Source organism: Xenopus tropicalis, chromosome 5 (genome assembly GCF_000004195.4).
Source record: "Xenopus tropicalis strain Nigerian chromosome 5, UCB_Xtro_10.0, whole genome shotgun sequence".
In the NCBI taxonomy this organism is placed as follows: domain Eukaryota; kingdom Metazoa; phylum Chordata; class Amphibia; order Anura; family Pipidae; genus Xenopus; species Xenopus tropicalis.
Window position 1 is genome coordinate 158181346 of NC_030681.2, and position 17915 is coordinate 158199260.

General features: G+C 41.9%; 1 protein-coding gene and 1 long non-coding RNA gene across 2 annotated transcripts; both read left to right on the top strand.

The window, feature by feature from the left end:
- The first annotated feature begins 513 nt into the window (after positions 1-513).
- On the top strand, positions 514-4385 carry LOC101732889. Its single transcript, XR_004222639.1, has 3 exons — positions 514-799; positions 2772-2839; positions 4209-4385. It is a non-coding gene; the product is annotated as an uncharacterized LOC101732889 (long non-coding RNA).
- A 1302-nt stretch (positions 4386-5687) lies between these two features.
- On the top strand, positions 5688-13554 carry LOC116411032 (vomeronasal type-2 receptor 26-like). The gene is made up of 4 exons (XM_031902799.1): positions 5688-5918; positions 9529-9747; positions 10626-10749; positions 12656-13554. Exons 1-4 carry the CDS (start codon positions 5688-5690, stop codon positions 13552-13554), a joined length of 1473 nt encoding a protein of 490 aa, XP_031758659.1.
- The last annotated feature ends 4361 nt before the right edge of the window (positions 13555-17915 follow it).

The following is a 17915-nucleotide window of genomic DNA, read 5'->3' on the forward strand; positions in this document are numbered from 1 at the left end:
GGGAAGCATTAGGGCTGCCTGAAAGCGTCCTAGGGACTGGGGGTTTTTGGTCATGGAGATCTTTTATCCCCCCCAAGCACATTACCTCATTTTTTTTTTGGAGTCCTTTATGTCTGGGCTCTGAGATCAGGAGGGCATGGTGGTGCTATGGCAGGTATCACTTGTTTGTCCTTGATCCATGTGCCCTCCCAGCTGCGGGTAGCAGGTCTGGTGGCAGGTGCTTATCCCCCCATCTGTGTGCCCTACTGGGCCTGCTTGTGAAGCGTCCAGCGGCAGTGGAGTGTGTGGCCCCTACACTCCTCCTCATTTTTACAGATGGGAGAGGGAGGTGGCAGTTAGCTAAGCATCAGGAAACATGGACTTAGTTAGCGGCCGGAGCCTTATGGCCTCCTTTCCTTATTTCCCCTATACTGGGGCATTATTTTTTTTCTTTAAATGGAGGATTCCAGGTTTCAGAGCCAGCTGCCTTCCTCACAAGTCTTTTCCAAGGTTGAGGTAATTTAAAAAAAAAAAAAAAAAGGGTGCCATTCAAGCCAGCACACGGAGGTAATGCTCAAGATGCAAGCTTGATTTCCAAAATCTCAACACTTGGAGCAAATTGGTAAGTCTGCAATTTTGTCTATTCTGGGAGCTGTGCAAATGCAATGCCTGTTGGAGCAGACACCAGTTGCAGGTAATTGGGTAATTACTTGGCAGGGCAGTATTCAGCTGTAGGTAATGGGGTAGATAGGTCCCCTCCCCCTTTCCTTCCTTCCCTTTCTCCTTCCTGGCTGTGAGGCTGAAGCCCCAGGAGTATGAGGTAAGGTCTCTGTGTTACACTTATGTTTTGGTGCCGTAAGTTGCTGTTACTTCCCTTCATACTGCTTCTCATAAAGAGTTGGGCTAGTCTTTTTAAGCTAGGGAACTGGTGTCTGCAATATTTATATGTAACCTGGCTCAGCCAGTGTGTACATGGGAATATGTGCTAGCCTGGAATGGGCAGCATGGCTCTGTAGCAGAATCTTTATGGGCCAGATTATTGGAACAGCCTACTGAACGTATATGTTAAATCACTTCAGTGGTTCCCTATGCATAATATACCATCCATGCTGAATGTATATGTTAAATCACTTCAGTGGTTCCCTATGCATAATATACCATCCATGCTGAATGTATATGTTAAATCATTTCAGTGGTTCCCTATGCATAATATACCATCCATGCTGAATGTATATGTTAAATCACTTCAGTGGTTCCCTATGCATAATATACCATCCATGCTGAATGTATATGTTAAATCATTTCAGTGGTTCCCCATGCATAATATACCATCCATGCTGAATGTATATGTTAAATCATTTCAGTGGTTCCCCATGCATAATATAACATCCATGCTGAATGTATATGTTAAATCACTTCAGTGGTTCCTAGGTGTAATATACCATCCATGCTGAATGTATATGTTAAATCACTTCAGTGGTTCCTAGGTGTAATATACCATCCATGCTGAATGTATATGTTAAATCACTTCAGTGGTTCCTAGGTGTAATATACCATCCATGCTGAATGTATATGTTAAATCACTTCAGTGGTTCCTAGGTGTAATATACCATCCATGCTGAATGTATATGTTAAAACATTTCAGTGGTTCCCCATGCATAATATACCATCCATGCTGAATGTATATGTTAAATAATTTCAGTGGTTCCCATGCATAAGATACCACCTAGGCTGAATGGATATGTTAAATCATTTCTGTGGTTGCTATGGGCAATATACCATTTATGCTTAATGTATATGTTAAATCATTTTAGTGGTTGCTATGGGCAATTTACCATTTATACTGGATGTATAGATTAAGTCATTCCAGTAAAATACCATCGATGCTGAATGTATAGGGTAAACATATTAGTGGGTAATATTCCATGTAATACTGAATGTATAGGTTCAAACACTTGAGCGGTCCTCATGCAGGGTAATATGCCATTTAAACTGATATGTATGTTAAAACACAACATGTAGTTGCCTGACAGGCTTAGATAACTAACAATTTGAATGTATATGTTGCAGCATTTTATCGGTTCTGTGGGTTAAGGCAATGTCCATACTGTATTGATTCAGTTTTGGGTCATATTGGCTTATGCAGCTTCCAGGTAAGTAGGGGTAACATTATCACTGATAGTGACCCGGTATCATGCTTGTTTAAACAACATTTATTTTGGTTTACAGCATAGTTTCTATTGAAACGGGCTGTTTGGGTATTGCTCACCCATTGACTATGGCTTATGTAGAAGCAACAGCCAAGCAGGATAATGTAGTTTGCATGTTAATGCAGTCCCTACGCTGTATTTGTTTTTAAGGTAGTGGTCAACTGACTTAAGGGTACAACCAAGCAGAATTGTGGTTGTATATGTATTATATCTAACAGAGGTGTTGCATGCAGGTATTATACTGTATATTTGTAAAAAGCTAAATTCTGAGGGGGCAACAACACAGTGTATATGTATTTTTCTCTTCTTTCAATACAGGACCAGTACAAACAGCCAAGACTGTGTTTAGGTAGGATACACTGGTCTGAAACCAGCAGCCATCTTGGCTTCATATGCACTGTTATATTGTGTAGATGCTAAGGGCCACACTCTGAGTGCAGACAGGTATTACACACTGCGTATGCACTGGCATGCTACAGGTGTTCAAATTATGTGTATGGGTTTAATGTGACTTAACTCGGAGTTTTAGCCTTACTGTAGACACAGTAGTCATGTTATTTTCAAATTACGTTATGGTTTCAGATCTGTTAGGTGCTGGTTTTTCTCAAGACTAGTGGTTGGAGGATTCCCACTACGGCTGTGCTGCTGGGGTAAGTGTTATAAATGTTTATCACTTTTTTTTTAAATTGCCAGGGCTTCTGATCTGGCAGATACTTCTAGGAACAAGGGACGGCTCAGAGGAACGTGGCTCACAATGCCTTGTAGGTTTCCATGGTTATCCATATAACAGGGCATTATGCTAGAAGCCTGATCAATAGGGCTCTGTATGGTCAATAAACATTCCTGGCTCTGGACACTATGATTGGTTCACCATTTAAGTCCAGTATTCAGTGGGTGCATCGGTTTAAAGAACTTCTTGTATATGGGACTACAGAGATAGTAATCTGTATAGGCAACTATGGCCATGACTAGTGCATCATTTTCAGGCCTTGCTGTTGGGGTAGATAGTAAGATAGGCCTGTCCAGTATCCTTGGTCAGGTACATAGAGGGGCCAGTTAGCGGACTAAGTTTAGGCTCAGAGGCCACATATTACAACTGTCACATTTAGAATCTTAGAAGGGTGCTTGAACCATCAGCAGGCTAAGGCTATGGGACAGACCCATGAGCTAAGTGGTCTATGGGTTTGAGCATTGTCATACTGTTGGTATGGGTCGGTTTCCTTTTATATCTATAGGGGGATAACTGTCCCCTTACCTAGATTTAATCCTTTCTTTACCTGGGTCTTCATTTCCTGTTGGTGCCCTTATTTTAGAGCATGCAAATGAGTCATAGGTTCTAGATCCAATCTACATGATGAAATCTATTATCCTTGTTAAGGTATATATCCTCATAGTAGGAGGGGAAGAAGAAAAAAAAAAAAAAAAAAAAAAAAGCATTTCTGCAAATGCCAGTCTTGTGGGCATGTATTACAGCTGGACCCCCATTCTATTTTGCACAGATCCTGTAGTGCCATCCAAATTATGCTTGGGCAGGGTACCAGGAGTGTAGGGTTAGGATCAGCCTTGTCTGAAGCTTTCCCTATGCGGTTTCCTCACAGAGACGGGCACTGTTCACTTCCAGTGGTGGCATGTAGTCTCTGGGGGTTAGTATTGGCAAACCATTTATTAATATGTTTGGTAGGTATCAAACTGGCTACTTGGTAGGCTTTTGTGAAGGGTACCATTTTAGAGCCTGTGGGACTTACAAGGCTCTTGACCGGTTGGATTTGCTGGGTTAGTTTCAGGGGTCTCATGCTTAGCTAGATTTTTCCCAACTGGACTCCTGGAAGGATTCATGGGTTTTGGGGGCTAGGACATGGGCAGGCCCTTATGCACTCTGTAGACATCAGGAGTGACATATCTACAAGATGCGTATGTTTTGCAGGGGTAAACAAAAAGGCTATTAGTATTAGCTTGTCCTGGTCTGATACAGGTAGAATGTCATTGACTGGTTTGTTTTTTTTTGTTTCCCCTGCTAAGTCTTTTCCTCAGGTGTTTACTACTTTAGCGGTTTCCAGCAGTGATCGCTGAGAGGGCACGTTGTTTCAGGCGTGCTGGTAAGTAGTGGAAGTAAGAAGACCTTCGGGTCTAACTATCCTCCTCCCTTATCGGTAAGTGTTTGGTCCTCTTTCCCCAGATGTGGGTTACACATTTGGTATAATTATTTTGGTGTGGGCTTTACCTTTTTATACGTAAAGTCGTTACCGTGGCGATTCACACAGCTCAATCATCTTTGATTTCAGCCCCGATTCCTGGGCAGATATAGGGTTCACAGGTTTTTACCAGATATTGGTTTCTACACCCCACAGTGGGGTTTTCACTTGGTTTGGGATGTTTCTGGAATAGATTTATACTCTGGGATCCAGACTTCCTTCCTTTGTGGAACTTTTACCCTCCCGATTAGGGATATTAGCTTGCTATGTCCCAGTAAGTGTTGACATGGAGTGGCCAGGGAATGAGGAAAATTGTATCATACTTACCGTGATTTTCCTTTCCTGGCCACTCCATGTCAAGATTCCCACCCTTTTTCGGTAAGTTTCTAGAAGCTCATTACTAGACACCGGAGTGGAGGTAGGGTTGGTCTTTTAAAGCTTTGGGGAGGGTCCTTCTGATGGGAGCAGAGGGGAGGGGCTATCCCGGTAAGTGTTGACATGGAGTGGCCAGGAAAGGAAAATCACGGTAAGTATGATACAATTTTCCTCATTCCAAAAATATATGGTTTTCAATGGTCACCCTAAATTGTTGCCTCTTTTACCACACACAAAACTGCCTGTGTGTTTTTCAATTAGGTAAATGTAAGCCATGAAAATAGTGTGCACACAGTATATTATGGGCATCAAAACTGTCCAGTGGACCTCTGGGGTTCATATTTAGGGTGTTTTATATGGTTACCTAATGACCTGTCAGAGAAAAGATGGGGCAAAGTGAAAGTTTTGAGGTGATTTTCAGAAGTTTAGTCAAAATCGCCAATTGTAGAAAAGCTTTACAGCTTCATACTTTGGAGTAGAAAGACATGGTTACCCATTTTGTATTGTAGAGAAAGCTCAGGTTGTGTCGAAAAAACAATATATTTTTTTCCCAGGTAAACTATAAGTCCCGTCTAGGAAAGGCCCCTAAAGTGCAAACATAATTGCAAAAATGTTATTTGTAGTACGAATGTCTTTTTTAAATATGGCATTTTTGCAAATTGTGAATATTTATGCGCACACTCTGTGTTCGAGTTACGCCACAACTTCAGTGGCGGAAAAAAAAAATATTTACTAAACTGATTTTGCAAATGTACATATAAAAACTTTATAAATGACCCCCACTGAGTTTAATTTTCCCACTGAATTTGACACAATAATGTATTGGCTATAATTTTATGATATTTCTTCCTTCTGGCAATTTTTTTAAAATCCCATTTTCATGATATCACACAGGCCATTTTTCCGATATTACCGCCATTACTTGGCCTTCATGTTTGCGATTGATGAGATAAATAAGAACCCACAGATTTTACCGAATATTTCACTGGGTTACCAAATATATGACTCCTGCGGAGCAGAGGTTCGGGCTGGTTCCGGCACCCTGGGCATCTTGTCTGGAACCCAACGTACAGTTCCTAATTATAACTGTTGGAACAATGGAAAGCTGCTGGGCTTTTTGGGAGACTTTTCCACCAGTACAACGTATGTCATTGCCCAGATTGTAAGACTTTTTAAATACCCCCAGGTATTATTATTATTTCATGTATAACATACAGCTAATGTTAATGCTAACAGTGATATTCTCTTCTCTCTACTTACCGCTCCAGCTCTCAAGACAATGATACAACGGTAATTGCCATTATCTGAATTTATTTATTCACCATTTATTCATTATTCAGTCATTATTAAATAATTCAAAAAGGAAATACACCGTTTGTATCAGATATTTGTGCCAGTATGGTGAGCCATAGCAATACAAATACCTTGTGTCATTGTCCTTCAGCTGAAAAATGTTTGCATCCATCTCTAGTCATTAAAATATGGGTGGAGAATTAAAGGAAAACTACACCCCCAGAATGAACCAACAGATAGTTTATATTATGTTAAGTGGCCTATTAAAGAATCTCCCCAAACTGGAATATATATATCAGTAAATATTGCCCTTTTACATCCTTTCCCTTGAGCCGCCATTTAGTGATGGGCTGTGTGCTCCCTCAGAGATCAGCTGACAGGAAGTGATGCAGGAATCTTTTCTGTAATTTGATTTTTTTTTTTTAAAGATCAGTTACAGTTCTACAGATCCCATTTTCAATGACAGAACCCAGTTCCCATCATTCTACAGAACTATCCCCAATGAGGAGGCAGAAATGGATGGGATTGTGCAGATACTGAAGCACTTTGGCTGGAAATGGGTCGGACTCATTATATCAGATGATGACACTGGGTACAGAGCCCGGGAAAGGATAAGTAAAGGGCTTTCTGATATTGGGGGCTGTGTAGCTTTTCATATTTTAATTAACGACACATTTTGTTTGGATGACTTTTATGAAAGTACAGTTGTTGAAACAATTGAAAGAACCAGCGCTAACGTGATAGTTTTGTTTATTAGCACTAAATACACTTTCGCCTTTGCTAATCTATTCTCACTCAATCAAATGCCAAGGAAAGTCTGGATCACATCATCCTTTTTCCCAAATACATTTTATTTTAGAAAAAAGAAGATTGAAACCACATTTAATGGCTCTCTGTCGGTGCTGATCCAGGAAGGAGAGATCCCCGGCTTTGAAGAATTTTTTTCTACATTTTCTCCTAACAAGAATCCCAAAAATGAATTAACACAAACTACATGGGAGGGATTGTTTCATTGTTATTTCCTGGATACCCCCAGCTTGATAAGGACTGTCCCAGGGGCAAAAGTTATAGACTGCACCGGGAATGAGACTATGAGTGCGGCAGATGTATCAGTGTACGGGAATCACAATTACAGAGTGACTTATAGAGTTTACACTGCAGTCTATGCACTGGCGCACGCCCTGCACAATCTCTACTCTGCTCAGCCACCGGCCAATCACTGGGACAAACTACAAAGTCTCAAAAATAAAGTAAAACCCTGGCAGGTAGGTTTGTAGTACTGTTTTGTTTTTTTAAAAATTAGCGATGATCGATTTTTTTTGGCAGGTATGGATTCTCAGTGATATTCCACATTTAGCCATCGGCAAATTCTTTCATGAAACTGCAGAAATTTTGCAGAGACAAAAATGTTGCAGCAAAAAAAATGACATGGCCGCTAATTGTTCTGATTGTTATTGTTTTACCAACCACTGGAGCCCAAGCTATTGCATGATCTATGTGTCAGATGTCAGAGAGGAATCCCTTCCTCCAACCGTTCATGCTCTACTGGGACTTGTAGGGAGTTGCAACTCAATAGGCTTGTGATAAGTAAGATTTTAACAGCACTTTATTGAGAAGTAGCAAATGTCCCAAGCAGTTGAAGTAGCCCAACAGTTTACAGTATCCCCATCATTTACAGTAATTTTATCCCTGTTACTGCCAGCAAACATAGAATCAACAGTGCTAGATGATGAGGACCATAGAGCTGATGCCATTGATTTGCCACACTGAATGTTTACTGGCAACACACATTGCAGTAGGAACGTACCCAACATGTATTAAACTGGGTGGGTGGGTTTTAGTGAACATGACCAGGTCATTGGTTCTCCTTCCACAGCCTGATAAAGCCACCACCTCTTTCCTGTAAAACGTGGGCCATTCAACTAGCTGCCATCCATGTAACCACCCAGTAGCTGAGACTCACCCTAAATCCCAGTGGTTCAGTGGCTGGCACTTCTGCCTGGCACTTTGTCTTCAGTTTAACTCTGGCCTGGACAATATATGGAAGTATTATGTATATTCTCTTTAGTGTGGGTTTCTACCATTTACTCTGTTTTCTTTCCACAGTCCTAAACTATACAATTAGGTTCACTGGTGGTTCACTGTCTACTGATAAAACTGACCCTTGTGTGAGAAGTGTTATAGGGACCCTAAATTGTAAGCTCCACTGGTGCAAAGACTGAAGTAAATGATGAACAACTTCTTCATCAGTACTATGTAACTAAATCTTCGCTTTGAAGATTGGCTTCTTTTTATATAAGCCAGGAGGCATTTCGACCAGGGATGTAGCGAACATTGCCAAAAATGTTCGCGAACCCGTTCGCGGACTTTCGCCAAAACTCGCGAATATTCGCGAACTTTGCGAACTCCATAGACTTCAATGGGAAGGCGAACTTTAAAACCTAGAAAAGCCATTTCTGGCCAGAAAACTGATTTTAAAGTTGTTTAAAGGGTGCCACGACCTGGACAGGGGCATGCAGGAGGGGGATCAAGGGCAAAAATGTCTCTGAAAAATACTTTGTAAAAAAAACGCCAAAAAAAACCCGCAAAAAAACCCGAAAGCTATTCCTATGTATACGCAAAGGCGAAAAACCGAAGCGAAAAAACGCGGCGGAAAAAAAAACCGTGGCGAACCCAAAATGGCGAACATCGCCAAAAGTTCGCGAATTTGCGGACTTGCGAACACCCGATGTTCGCGCGAATTAGTTCGCCGGCGAACAGTTCGCTACATCTCTAATTTCGACCCCAAAAACTACCTTCCTTTAAATAAGGTATCATTTAAATTAAAAAAAGACACAAAACAGACACATTATACAAAAATACCAGTGAAATAAGTCAGTGCAGGTAAAAATCCAGTGGAAAAGTGTGTGTATGTGTGCATTTATATTTAATCGTATTTATCTTATTATTCTAATTGTTCTTTATTAGTGATGATCGAATCTGTCCTGTTTCACTTCACTGGAAACTTTGTGAAACTATGGAAAAAATCACAAAACAGTAAAAATATTCAAGAAACGCAGCTATCACACACTTTTTTGGCACCCACGACTTTTATTATGCATCCACATTTTTTTTTTACAAAACACAACTTATTTGGCATTACCAGTGGTGAAATGTGGAATTTCGTAGCAAAACCACGCCTGTCGAAAAATTCTACTCATTCATATTCTTTATTTACTGATAATGAATTATATAGAAATAAGGGGGAGTATAAAGCATAGTAGCAAATTCATATTCGTGTATTGCATAAAATCTGACCTTACTCCTGTGGATTTGTTTTTCAGAAACATCCAATCAATAAAAGAATGTTCTTGGATACATATGTCTGTGTGTATCCATTACCAAACAAGCTGATTTCCAACTAAAGGCAGATAATATCTGTACAAAATGATCATAAAGTAGTCTTTCTTATTAGCTTCATTTTAGTTCTTTCTTTTCAGCTGAATGCCTCGGTTCGGAATGTAAGTTTTATAACCAATGGTGACACCCACTCGCTCAGTCAATATGGAGACCCACCAGTCAGTTTTGACATTATAAAGTGGATTTTCTTACCAAACAAGTATATGTTAAAAACTAAAATTGGAAATTTCAATGCATCAAACGGGACACATTCTTACATCAACAGCAGCGACGATTTGTTTGGTCCACACTTTAGAATGGTAAGAGACTTTAAACATTGAACATTCAATATTTCCATTGAGTTTTAAACCAGTAGACCATCTAGCTTAGCAGCAGGAGGAAGGAAACGTTCAGTTATAGTGATGAGCAAATCTGTCCCATCTCGCTTTGCCGAAAAATTCATGAAACTGGAAAAAATTTTGTTTGGTCGATCTTTGGGATACTGAAATTTCATGACTATTGCAAATGATCGTTTCAATGCAAAAATTTTGGATCGTAAGTATGCAATTTTCATATTCAAACGGAAAGAATTGGCCCTTACTGTAGATATTAGTATCACAATAGCCTTGGGTATTCTGCTTGCTCAAGAACTCATCCAAACTTCTCTTGTGCCAATGCCCTTTTTTATGCAAGACAGCACTTTAATTCTAGGCAATGTCATTCAGTGGTTAATAAAGCAAATAGACAACTTGTTATCTACAAAAATCCCCCCTTTTCAATTACTATTTCATGCAAAACTCACATTTATATTATTTCTACCAAAGGGCATAACTTTTTTGCACTTTTCAACATGGAACCTCATTTTCCATTTTGCTGCCCAAAGTCAAGTCGCTCTGCAAGATGGCAGCATCCTGCATGGAACTTATAATTTTGCACAATTCAGCATCGTCAGCAAAGATAGAAACAGTACTGTCTATGCCCACCTCCAGATCATTAATAAACAAGTTAAAAAGCAAAGGACCAAGGCCTGACCCCTGCGGTACTTCCCTAACACTACTGGTCCAATTAGAAAATGTTCCTATATATATATATATATATCACATTTTGACAAGGACCCACAATTTATTGTGGAAACTTGATTTGGTTTTCAGTGTTCCTTATAGTCTGAGATTTATTATTTTTTATCTTACAAATGCAGATCCCACAGTCTCTGTGCAATGAACCCTGTGCCCCAGGATACAGGAAGTCTAAAATAGAAGGGAAGCCATCTTGTTGCTATGACTGTGCCAAGTGTGCCGAAGGGGAAATGTCCAACTCAACAGGTAAGCAAAATAAAAGTTGAACAAGTCATAAACAGTTAAAATAAATGGGGAGTTATAATAGGGAGAAGAAAGAGCAGAAAACAAAACAAAAGAAATATTTAAAAGTGGAGGGGAATAAATAAAGCAGAGAGCTTCATATGAAGGAGAATTAAAGTCAGGGTCAGAGTAAAACATTAAAAGACCGCATGAGAGAGAATATTGTGTCCAGATACAATGGTTCAAGAGCAATGAGGAGAAAAAAGAAGAAAGATGAAAGTTAAAGAAAAGGTAGATATTGAATAGTTGGGATAGAATAGAAACAACATCTAGTGATGTAGCGAACCCGTTCGCGGACTTTCGCCAAAACTCGCGAATATTCGCGAACTTTGCGAACCCCATAGACTTCAATAGGAAGGCGAACTTTAAAACCTAGAAAAGCCATTTCTGCCCAGAAAAATGATTTTAAAGTTGTTTAAAGGGTGCCACGACCTGGACAGTGACATGCAGGAGGGGGATCAAGGGCAAAAACTTCTCTGAAAAATACTTGTAAAAAAAACGCCAAAAAAAAATGCCAAAAAAAACGCCAAAAAATAACGCCAAAAAAAACCCGCAAGCTATTCCTATGTATAGGCGATAAAACGAAGCGAAAAAACGCGGCGGAAAAACCAAGGCGAAAAAAACGCGGCGGAAAAACCAAGGCGAAAAAACGCGGCGCCAAAAAAAAACGCGGCGAACCCAAAGTGGCGAACATCAGCAAAAGTCTGCGAATTTGCGCGAACATCGGGTGTTCGCCGGCGAACAGTTCGCTACATCTCTAACAACATCTAGAGAAACAGGCAGGGTACTAGTCCTACATATAAATTAGAGTTCCCAGTTGTGCCAACATAAATGTGTAGTTGAGAAATGCTGATATTTATGTTGGGTTAGGAGAACCTCCAGGGGAAACTATTCCAGTTCTAAAGATTCATCTGTTCTTTGCTTGATGAAGTCTTTTGTATTCCCAGTGGGCCTCCCGTCAGATCCCTTCCCTTATTCTGGAACCCATATTCCTATACTATTATCAGTGCTGCCAAGCAGGCAAAAGTCCAAGGTCTTTATCTCCCCTTTTAGCTGAAAATTCAGATTTATTTTATTACTGATAAAATGTGAAAGCAAATAAAGAAATGTTTTTCTGACCTCTGCTAAACCTGTTCCAAATAAAAGATGAGCGAGAAAGTTTTAGCGTCTAAACCTCAATATGAAGGCCAGCTATAGTAATGAACGAATCTCCATCAAATCTCCGAACCGCCGACAAATTTGCAAAACTCATGAAAACTCATGAAAATTCACAAAATAGAGATAAATTCACGTAATGCGGTTATGTGACTTTTTTCATATTCAGTGAAATTTTTGTAGCAGCTAATTTTTTCAGCAGTTTCGTGAAAAATTTTGAGTCCCTCACCATCAACCCATATCTTTACCTTCACTTCACTTTCCTATAAAATAATGAACTAGCTTTGTGTCTATTCAGTTTGCCTACTTTTCCCTCACAATATTTTGTAAAGCCACTTTTTACTGCAATGACAGCTTTGTTTGGTGGTAAGTATGGACCATCTTTACACACTGTTTGGCCCATTCCCTCGGGTAGATTCCCTCCATGATATTCAGATTACTGTGCTTCAATTACAGCTATACATTCTCAAAAAGAAACATCACATAGAATATAAATATCTGTCTGAAAATATTTAAATCTTCTTAATATACACTGTCCATACACACATGTTCTATCTATCTTCCTTAGACCCCAAGCAATTCTATATATTACTGGCATAATCATTATTGCAATTGAGATCATCTTGTAATCTCCTTAACACTAGGGGGCACATTCATCAAAGTACGATTGAGTCCGAATACTGTATATCAGTTACATGAATATTTTATTTTTTAGATGCTTTTTCCTGCTCGAAATGCCCTGCGTATCAGATGCCGGATACAAAAAGAATTGTCTGCATCCCAAAAGCTACAAACTATCTTTCCTTTATAGATACCCTGGGGGCCAGCTTAACTGCCATTGCCTTCATCCTCTTCATCACAGCTTCTGTAGTTTTGGGAATCTTTGTGAAATATTGGGACACTCCTATTGTGAGAGCCAATAACCGATATCTCAGCTGTCTCCTCCTCATCTCTCTCATGTTGTGTTTCCTCTGCACTTTATTATTCATTGGGCGCCCAACTCAGATATGTTGTCTCCTCCGACAAGTAACATTTGGGATTGTATTTACTATTTCTGTTTCTTCTGTGTTGGCTAAAACTCTCACAGTTATTATTGCCTTCAATGCCACAAAGCCTGGGAGCAAGCTGAAGAAGTATGTAGGAACCCAACTGGCCATTGTATTAGTCATTGTATGTTGTTTGGGTGAAATTATAATCTCTACTGTGTGGATGGTCTCCAATCCTCCATTAGTTGAGGCTGATATCGTTTCTAAAATGGACACAATTGTTTTGCTTTGTAATGAGGGATCAGTCGCTTTCTTCTTCTGTATAATTGGATATATAGGAACGTTGGCCCTACTGAGTTTCATTGCTGCATTTCTAGCCAAGGATTTCCCTGACCGATTTAATGAGGCTAAAAACATCACTTTCAGTATGTTGGGGTTCTGTAGCGTGTGGGGGGCATTTGTCCCTGCATACCTGAGCAGTAAGGGCAGTAGAATGGTGGCTGCTGAAATATTTGCCATCTTATCCTCCAGTGCTGGATTATTGGGCTGTATATTTGGTCCTAAGTGTTACATTATTTATCTTAGACCAGAATTAAATTCAAGAAAAACCACTATCAGAAAATATTAAACCTTATTAACACCTTATCAATCTGCTGATTAAAGTTCTACAGTTCCTACCAAATAATGTTCATTTCATTGAGAGTTTGTTTAAAACTATTTGCAAATTAAAAAAAAATAAGGCTAAATAGTCTAATAGATTTTTGGAGTTGTACCCGAAATGGCAACATTTTGGCCAAATGCCATTCTTTCCAGTTGGGCCACAATAGAATAGATCCAAAGTGATCTGCGCTTCGGACTCTGACATTGAAAGCATCACATTACTGAAAAGAAACCGTCGCTCTGTCTGTGACACTTTTGAATTTATTTCAATTCTCAAAACCATGAAACATCTCCTAAACTTAATTGTGTTTAATAAATGGCAGCAAATGGTATATTCTGTCTCTGTGGGGCTTATTTACCAACATAGCTATGAAATTACTAGATACCCAAAGCTAGCGATGATCGATGGATTCACGGCAAAATTCTGCATTTTGCCATCAGCAAATTTCTTCTGTTACAAAAAATTGGCCAAGAAAAAAGACAACCATTGACTTCAATGTATTTGGAGAAAGAAAAAAAGTTGCACGGATTAAAAAAAGAAGCTGTGCGGGCAGTATTTTAAGTGCAATTTTGGACATGTTTCTACCCAGAATGCAGCATTTATTCTAATGTATCTGTGGCCCTGAGGGGGAGTACATCTGATGCAACTACTTTGACGAGAATTGATTACAATTACAGTGAAAAATGTTTGTGAGATTTTACCTTGAAGATTATAGCACAAGCGGCAGATTTGAAAGTTGAGGGCCCCATGGCTACTAACATCCCCGTCGCCCCTCCCCCTGCACTCACACCCCTAGCCCCGCCCTGTCGTGCTCACTTCTCTACACTTGCGCCCCCTCCCTGATAAGCTGCACTGGGGAATGAGTGAGCAGGAGATTCAAACAGCTGTCAAAATCCCCCATCCAGTTCCCAAAGCAGATGCAGCCTCCAGATCTTTGCCACCCTAGGTCTGGGCCTTTATGGCCTGCCCACAAATCCAGGCCTGAATAGCAGCTGGAAAATCTTAACCCCCTGCATGCACAGAAGCCTTTAGGAAATGCAGGAAACTTTCCGTTCATTCACATGGACATTTGTACGTAACGTGATTTGGTTTCTTCTACTCTCTAGCTCCTCTCTGTAGAGTAGTTGTGCGGTAGCCACATTTCGCAAATTGTTTGGTGTTTTGTGATTTTTTTAGCAGTTTAGTGAAGCAAAATGGGACAGATTCACTCATCATTAATTATCTGATCATGTGATCTGCCATCACAACACCCCCGGGCAGGGCATTCCCCAACCTCACTGCCCTCACTGTGAGGAACCCCCTACCCAACATCCCCCGGCAGGGCATTCCACAACCCCCTCACTGCCCTCACCGTGAGGAACCCCCTACCCAACATCCCCCGGCAGGGCATTCCCCAACCCCCTCACTGCCCTCACCGTGAGGAACCCCCTACCCAACATCGCCCGGCAGGGCATTCCCCAACCCCCTCACTGCCCTCACCGTGAGGAACCCCCTACCCAACATCCCCTGGCAGGGCATTCCCCAACCTCACTGCCCTTACCGTGAGGAACCCCCTACCCAACATCCCCCGGCAGGGCATTCCCCAACCCCCTCACTGCCCTCACCATGAGGAACCCCCTACCCAACATCCCCCGGCAGGGCATTCCCCAACCCCCTCACTGCCCTCACCGTGAGGAACCTCCTACCCAACATCCCCCGGCAGGGCATTCCCCAACCCCCTCACTGCCCTCACCGTGAGGAACCTCCTACCCAACATCCCCCGGCAGGGCATTCCCCAACCCCCTCACTGCCCTTACCGTGAGGAACCCCCTACCCAACATCCCCCGGCAGGGCATTCCCCAACCCCCTCACTGCCCTCACTGTGAGGAACCCCCTACCCAACATCCCCTGGCAGGGCATTCCCCAACCCCCTCACTGCCCTCACCATGAGGAATCCCCTACCCAACATCCCCTGGCAGGGCATTCCCCAACCTCACTGCCCTCACCGTGAGGAACCCCCTACCCAACATCCCCCGGCAGGGCATTCCCCAACCCCCTCACTGCCCTCACCGTGAGGAACCCCCTACCCAACATCCCCCAGCAGGGCATTCCCCAACCCCCTCACTGCCCTCACCGTGAGGAACCCCCTACCCAACATCCCCCAGCAGGGCATTCCCCAACCCCCTCACTGCCCTCACCGTGAGGAACCCCCTACCCAACATCCCCCGGCAGGGCATTCCCCAACCCCCTCACTGCCTTCACCGTGAGGAACCCCCAACCTAACATCCCCCGGCAGGGCATTCCCCAACCTCACTGCCCTCACCATGAGGAACCCTCTACCCAACATCCCCCGGCTGGGTATTCCCCAACCCCCTCACTGCCCTCACCATAAAAATTAAATTTTGGTAAAAATACACAGAGGATCATATTACAGTAGTTTACATTTTTGAGATTGAATACATTCGACCAGAATGATGGTACAAGGGTTACAAACACACAAACCAGCCAGTAGCCACACAGTGAGATTTGTCCCACTGGCAATCAAGTGAATCCCTGGTTGGAAATCACACATGGCACTTCATTTTCCTGCATAGGAAACTTTGGCCGATTTCAGAAAATGAAGAGCCGCAAATGCTTCCCCAACACGGATTTGCTTTATTGCCAATGGGAAAGCATTCAGAAGAGATTTGTCAAATATAGGCTACCACAGGTGACAAATTACCTTGTGTGCCATCACCCTAACAGGATTCAGGGTACAATAAAATTAGAACCTGCCCCATAGGTGCTACCTACACGGGGTCCCCTGTAACAAAACACATATGTAAAATACTTCACACCCTCCTGGCTTTCCTCTAAATTCCTCAGACACTGAGGGGACTCTTTATTATGCTGTAAAATGAAATTCGCCAAAAAAACTGTGTAAAATTTGCTGTCCCACCACCAGATTTTATGCCATTATTTTATGTAAGTAGCGGCAGAAGAAAAAAGTTGCACTAGACACTGTAATATAGTGTCAGGCAGGGATTGGGCCTTCCTCTTTGGCCTTCCTCTTACCAGCAGAAGGATGTGCCAGGAAGCCTGGACCAACTAGGCCCAGAAATATCAAGCCCTAGAAGAAGCCATCCTTCTAGAGGTCTAAGTCGGGGAGCAGGGACCCCATGAATGTCAGTGTGCAGGTTAGACTCCTGTAAAAGCAGCTCTAGGGGTGAGTTGGCTCAGGATTATTTAGTAAGAGCAGTTGTGGCTCCAACAAAAGTGAAATTAGTGGGTTTAGTACCCCCAAGGCTCTGCTGCCTTATTGTAGGGACTGCGGGTGTCAGATTAGTTCCTATCCCTGAACCACCATCGGCTGTAGGGATCTGGGCCATTTATGGTGAAAACCCTTGGGACTTCAGTCTACTTTTCCACATCAGTCACATCATCAGAGTATTCACCCTGCACAGGCTTTGGATTGCACCAATAAACCAACTTCTAGTTAATGATCAAAGAACCTTCGGTGTTTTAATTTCATTATTTCTACCTTTGGCAGGGAAGAGTTGCAGTATCCCAACCTCTCATAAGGGCATTTCTTCCCATTTGTGAAGGCCCATCCTGTGTGTTAGAGTCACATGTGCCTGTGCTCATACCCTCTAGTTGGGCATTGGCAAAATACTAGCCAAGATGGGGTTACAGAAACTTATTTGTTATTCCATCCAGAGATCAAAAGAGCAAAAACGTTTGTCATATATTCCAGCAATGATCTTCTTCTCATTCCGTCTTGATCCTCAACATCACACACGTCAGTGATACTTTCCCTGGTACAGGTAACTTGGGGTTCAGAAATCACCAGTCTTTCTAAAACTTATAGTACCACATATTTAGCTGAGGTTGCTACAGTGTCTCTGTTTTTGATATCACTCCTTACTGGGAACCTACCACACAGACTTTGCCTCTCTGTACTGAACCCTCTCTCAGATACCTTTTCCTACATTTGACCGACTTTTAGTTGGGCCTGAAGCTGCTCCATAGCTTTGGCCCTTACCTGCATTCATTGTTCCTGATCCATGTTCTGGGCTTTGCTATCACACTGCTGTTTCCCAACATTCCTTGTGACTATGGAAGGTTACCCAACTGATCCTCCATGTTGCTCTTTCTGCAGTCTCTTCTCAACTGTTCCTACAGACTCTACTTTGTCAGCCTTTCATTCAATGTGTTGTTGTATTTCAATGTGTACCTGTTCAGGCTGATTAGGACTTTCAGTCTCCTTTACCACAGCTTTAGTGGGCACTTGCACGCCAGCTGCCAATTTTCAATTCTCATTCTTGGAGCACTCACATAGCACCTACACTGGGAACTGGCACTTATATTGC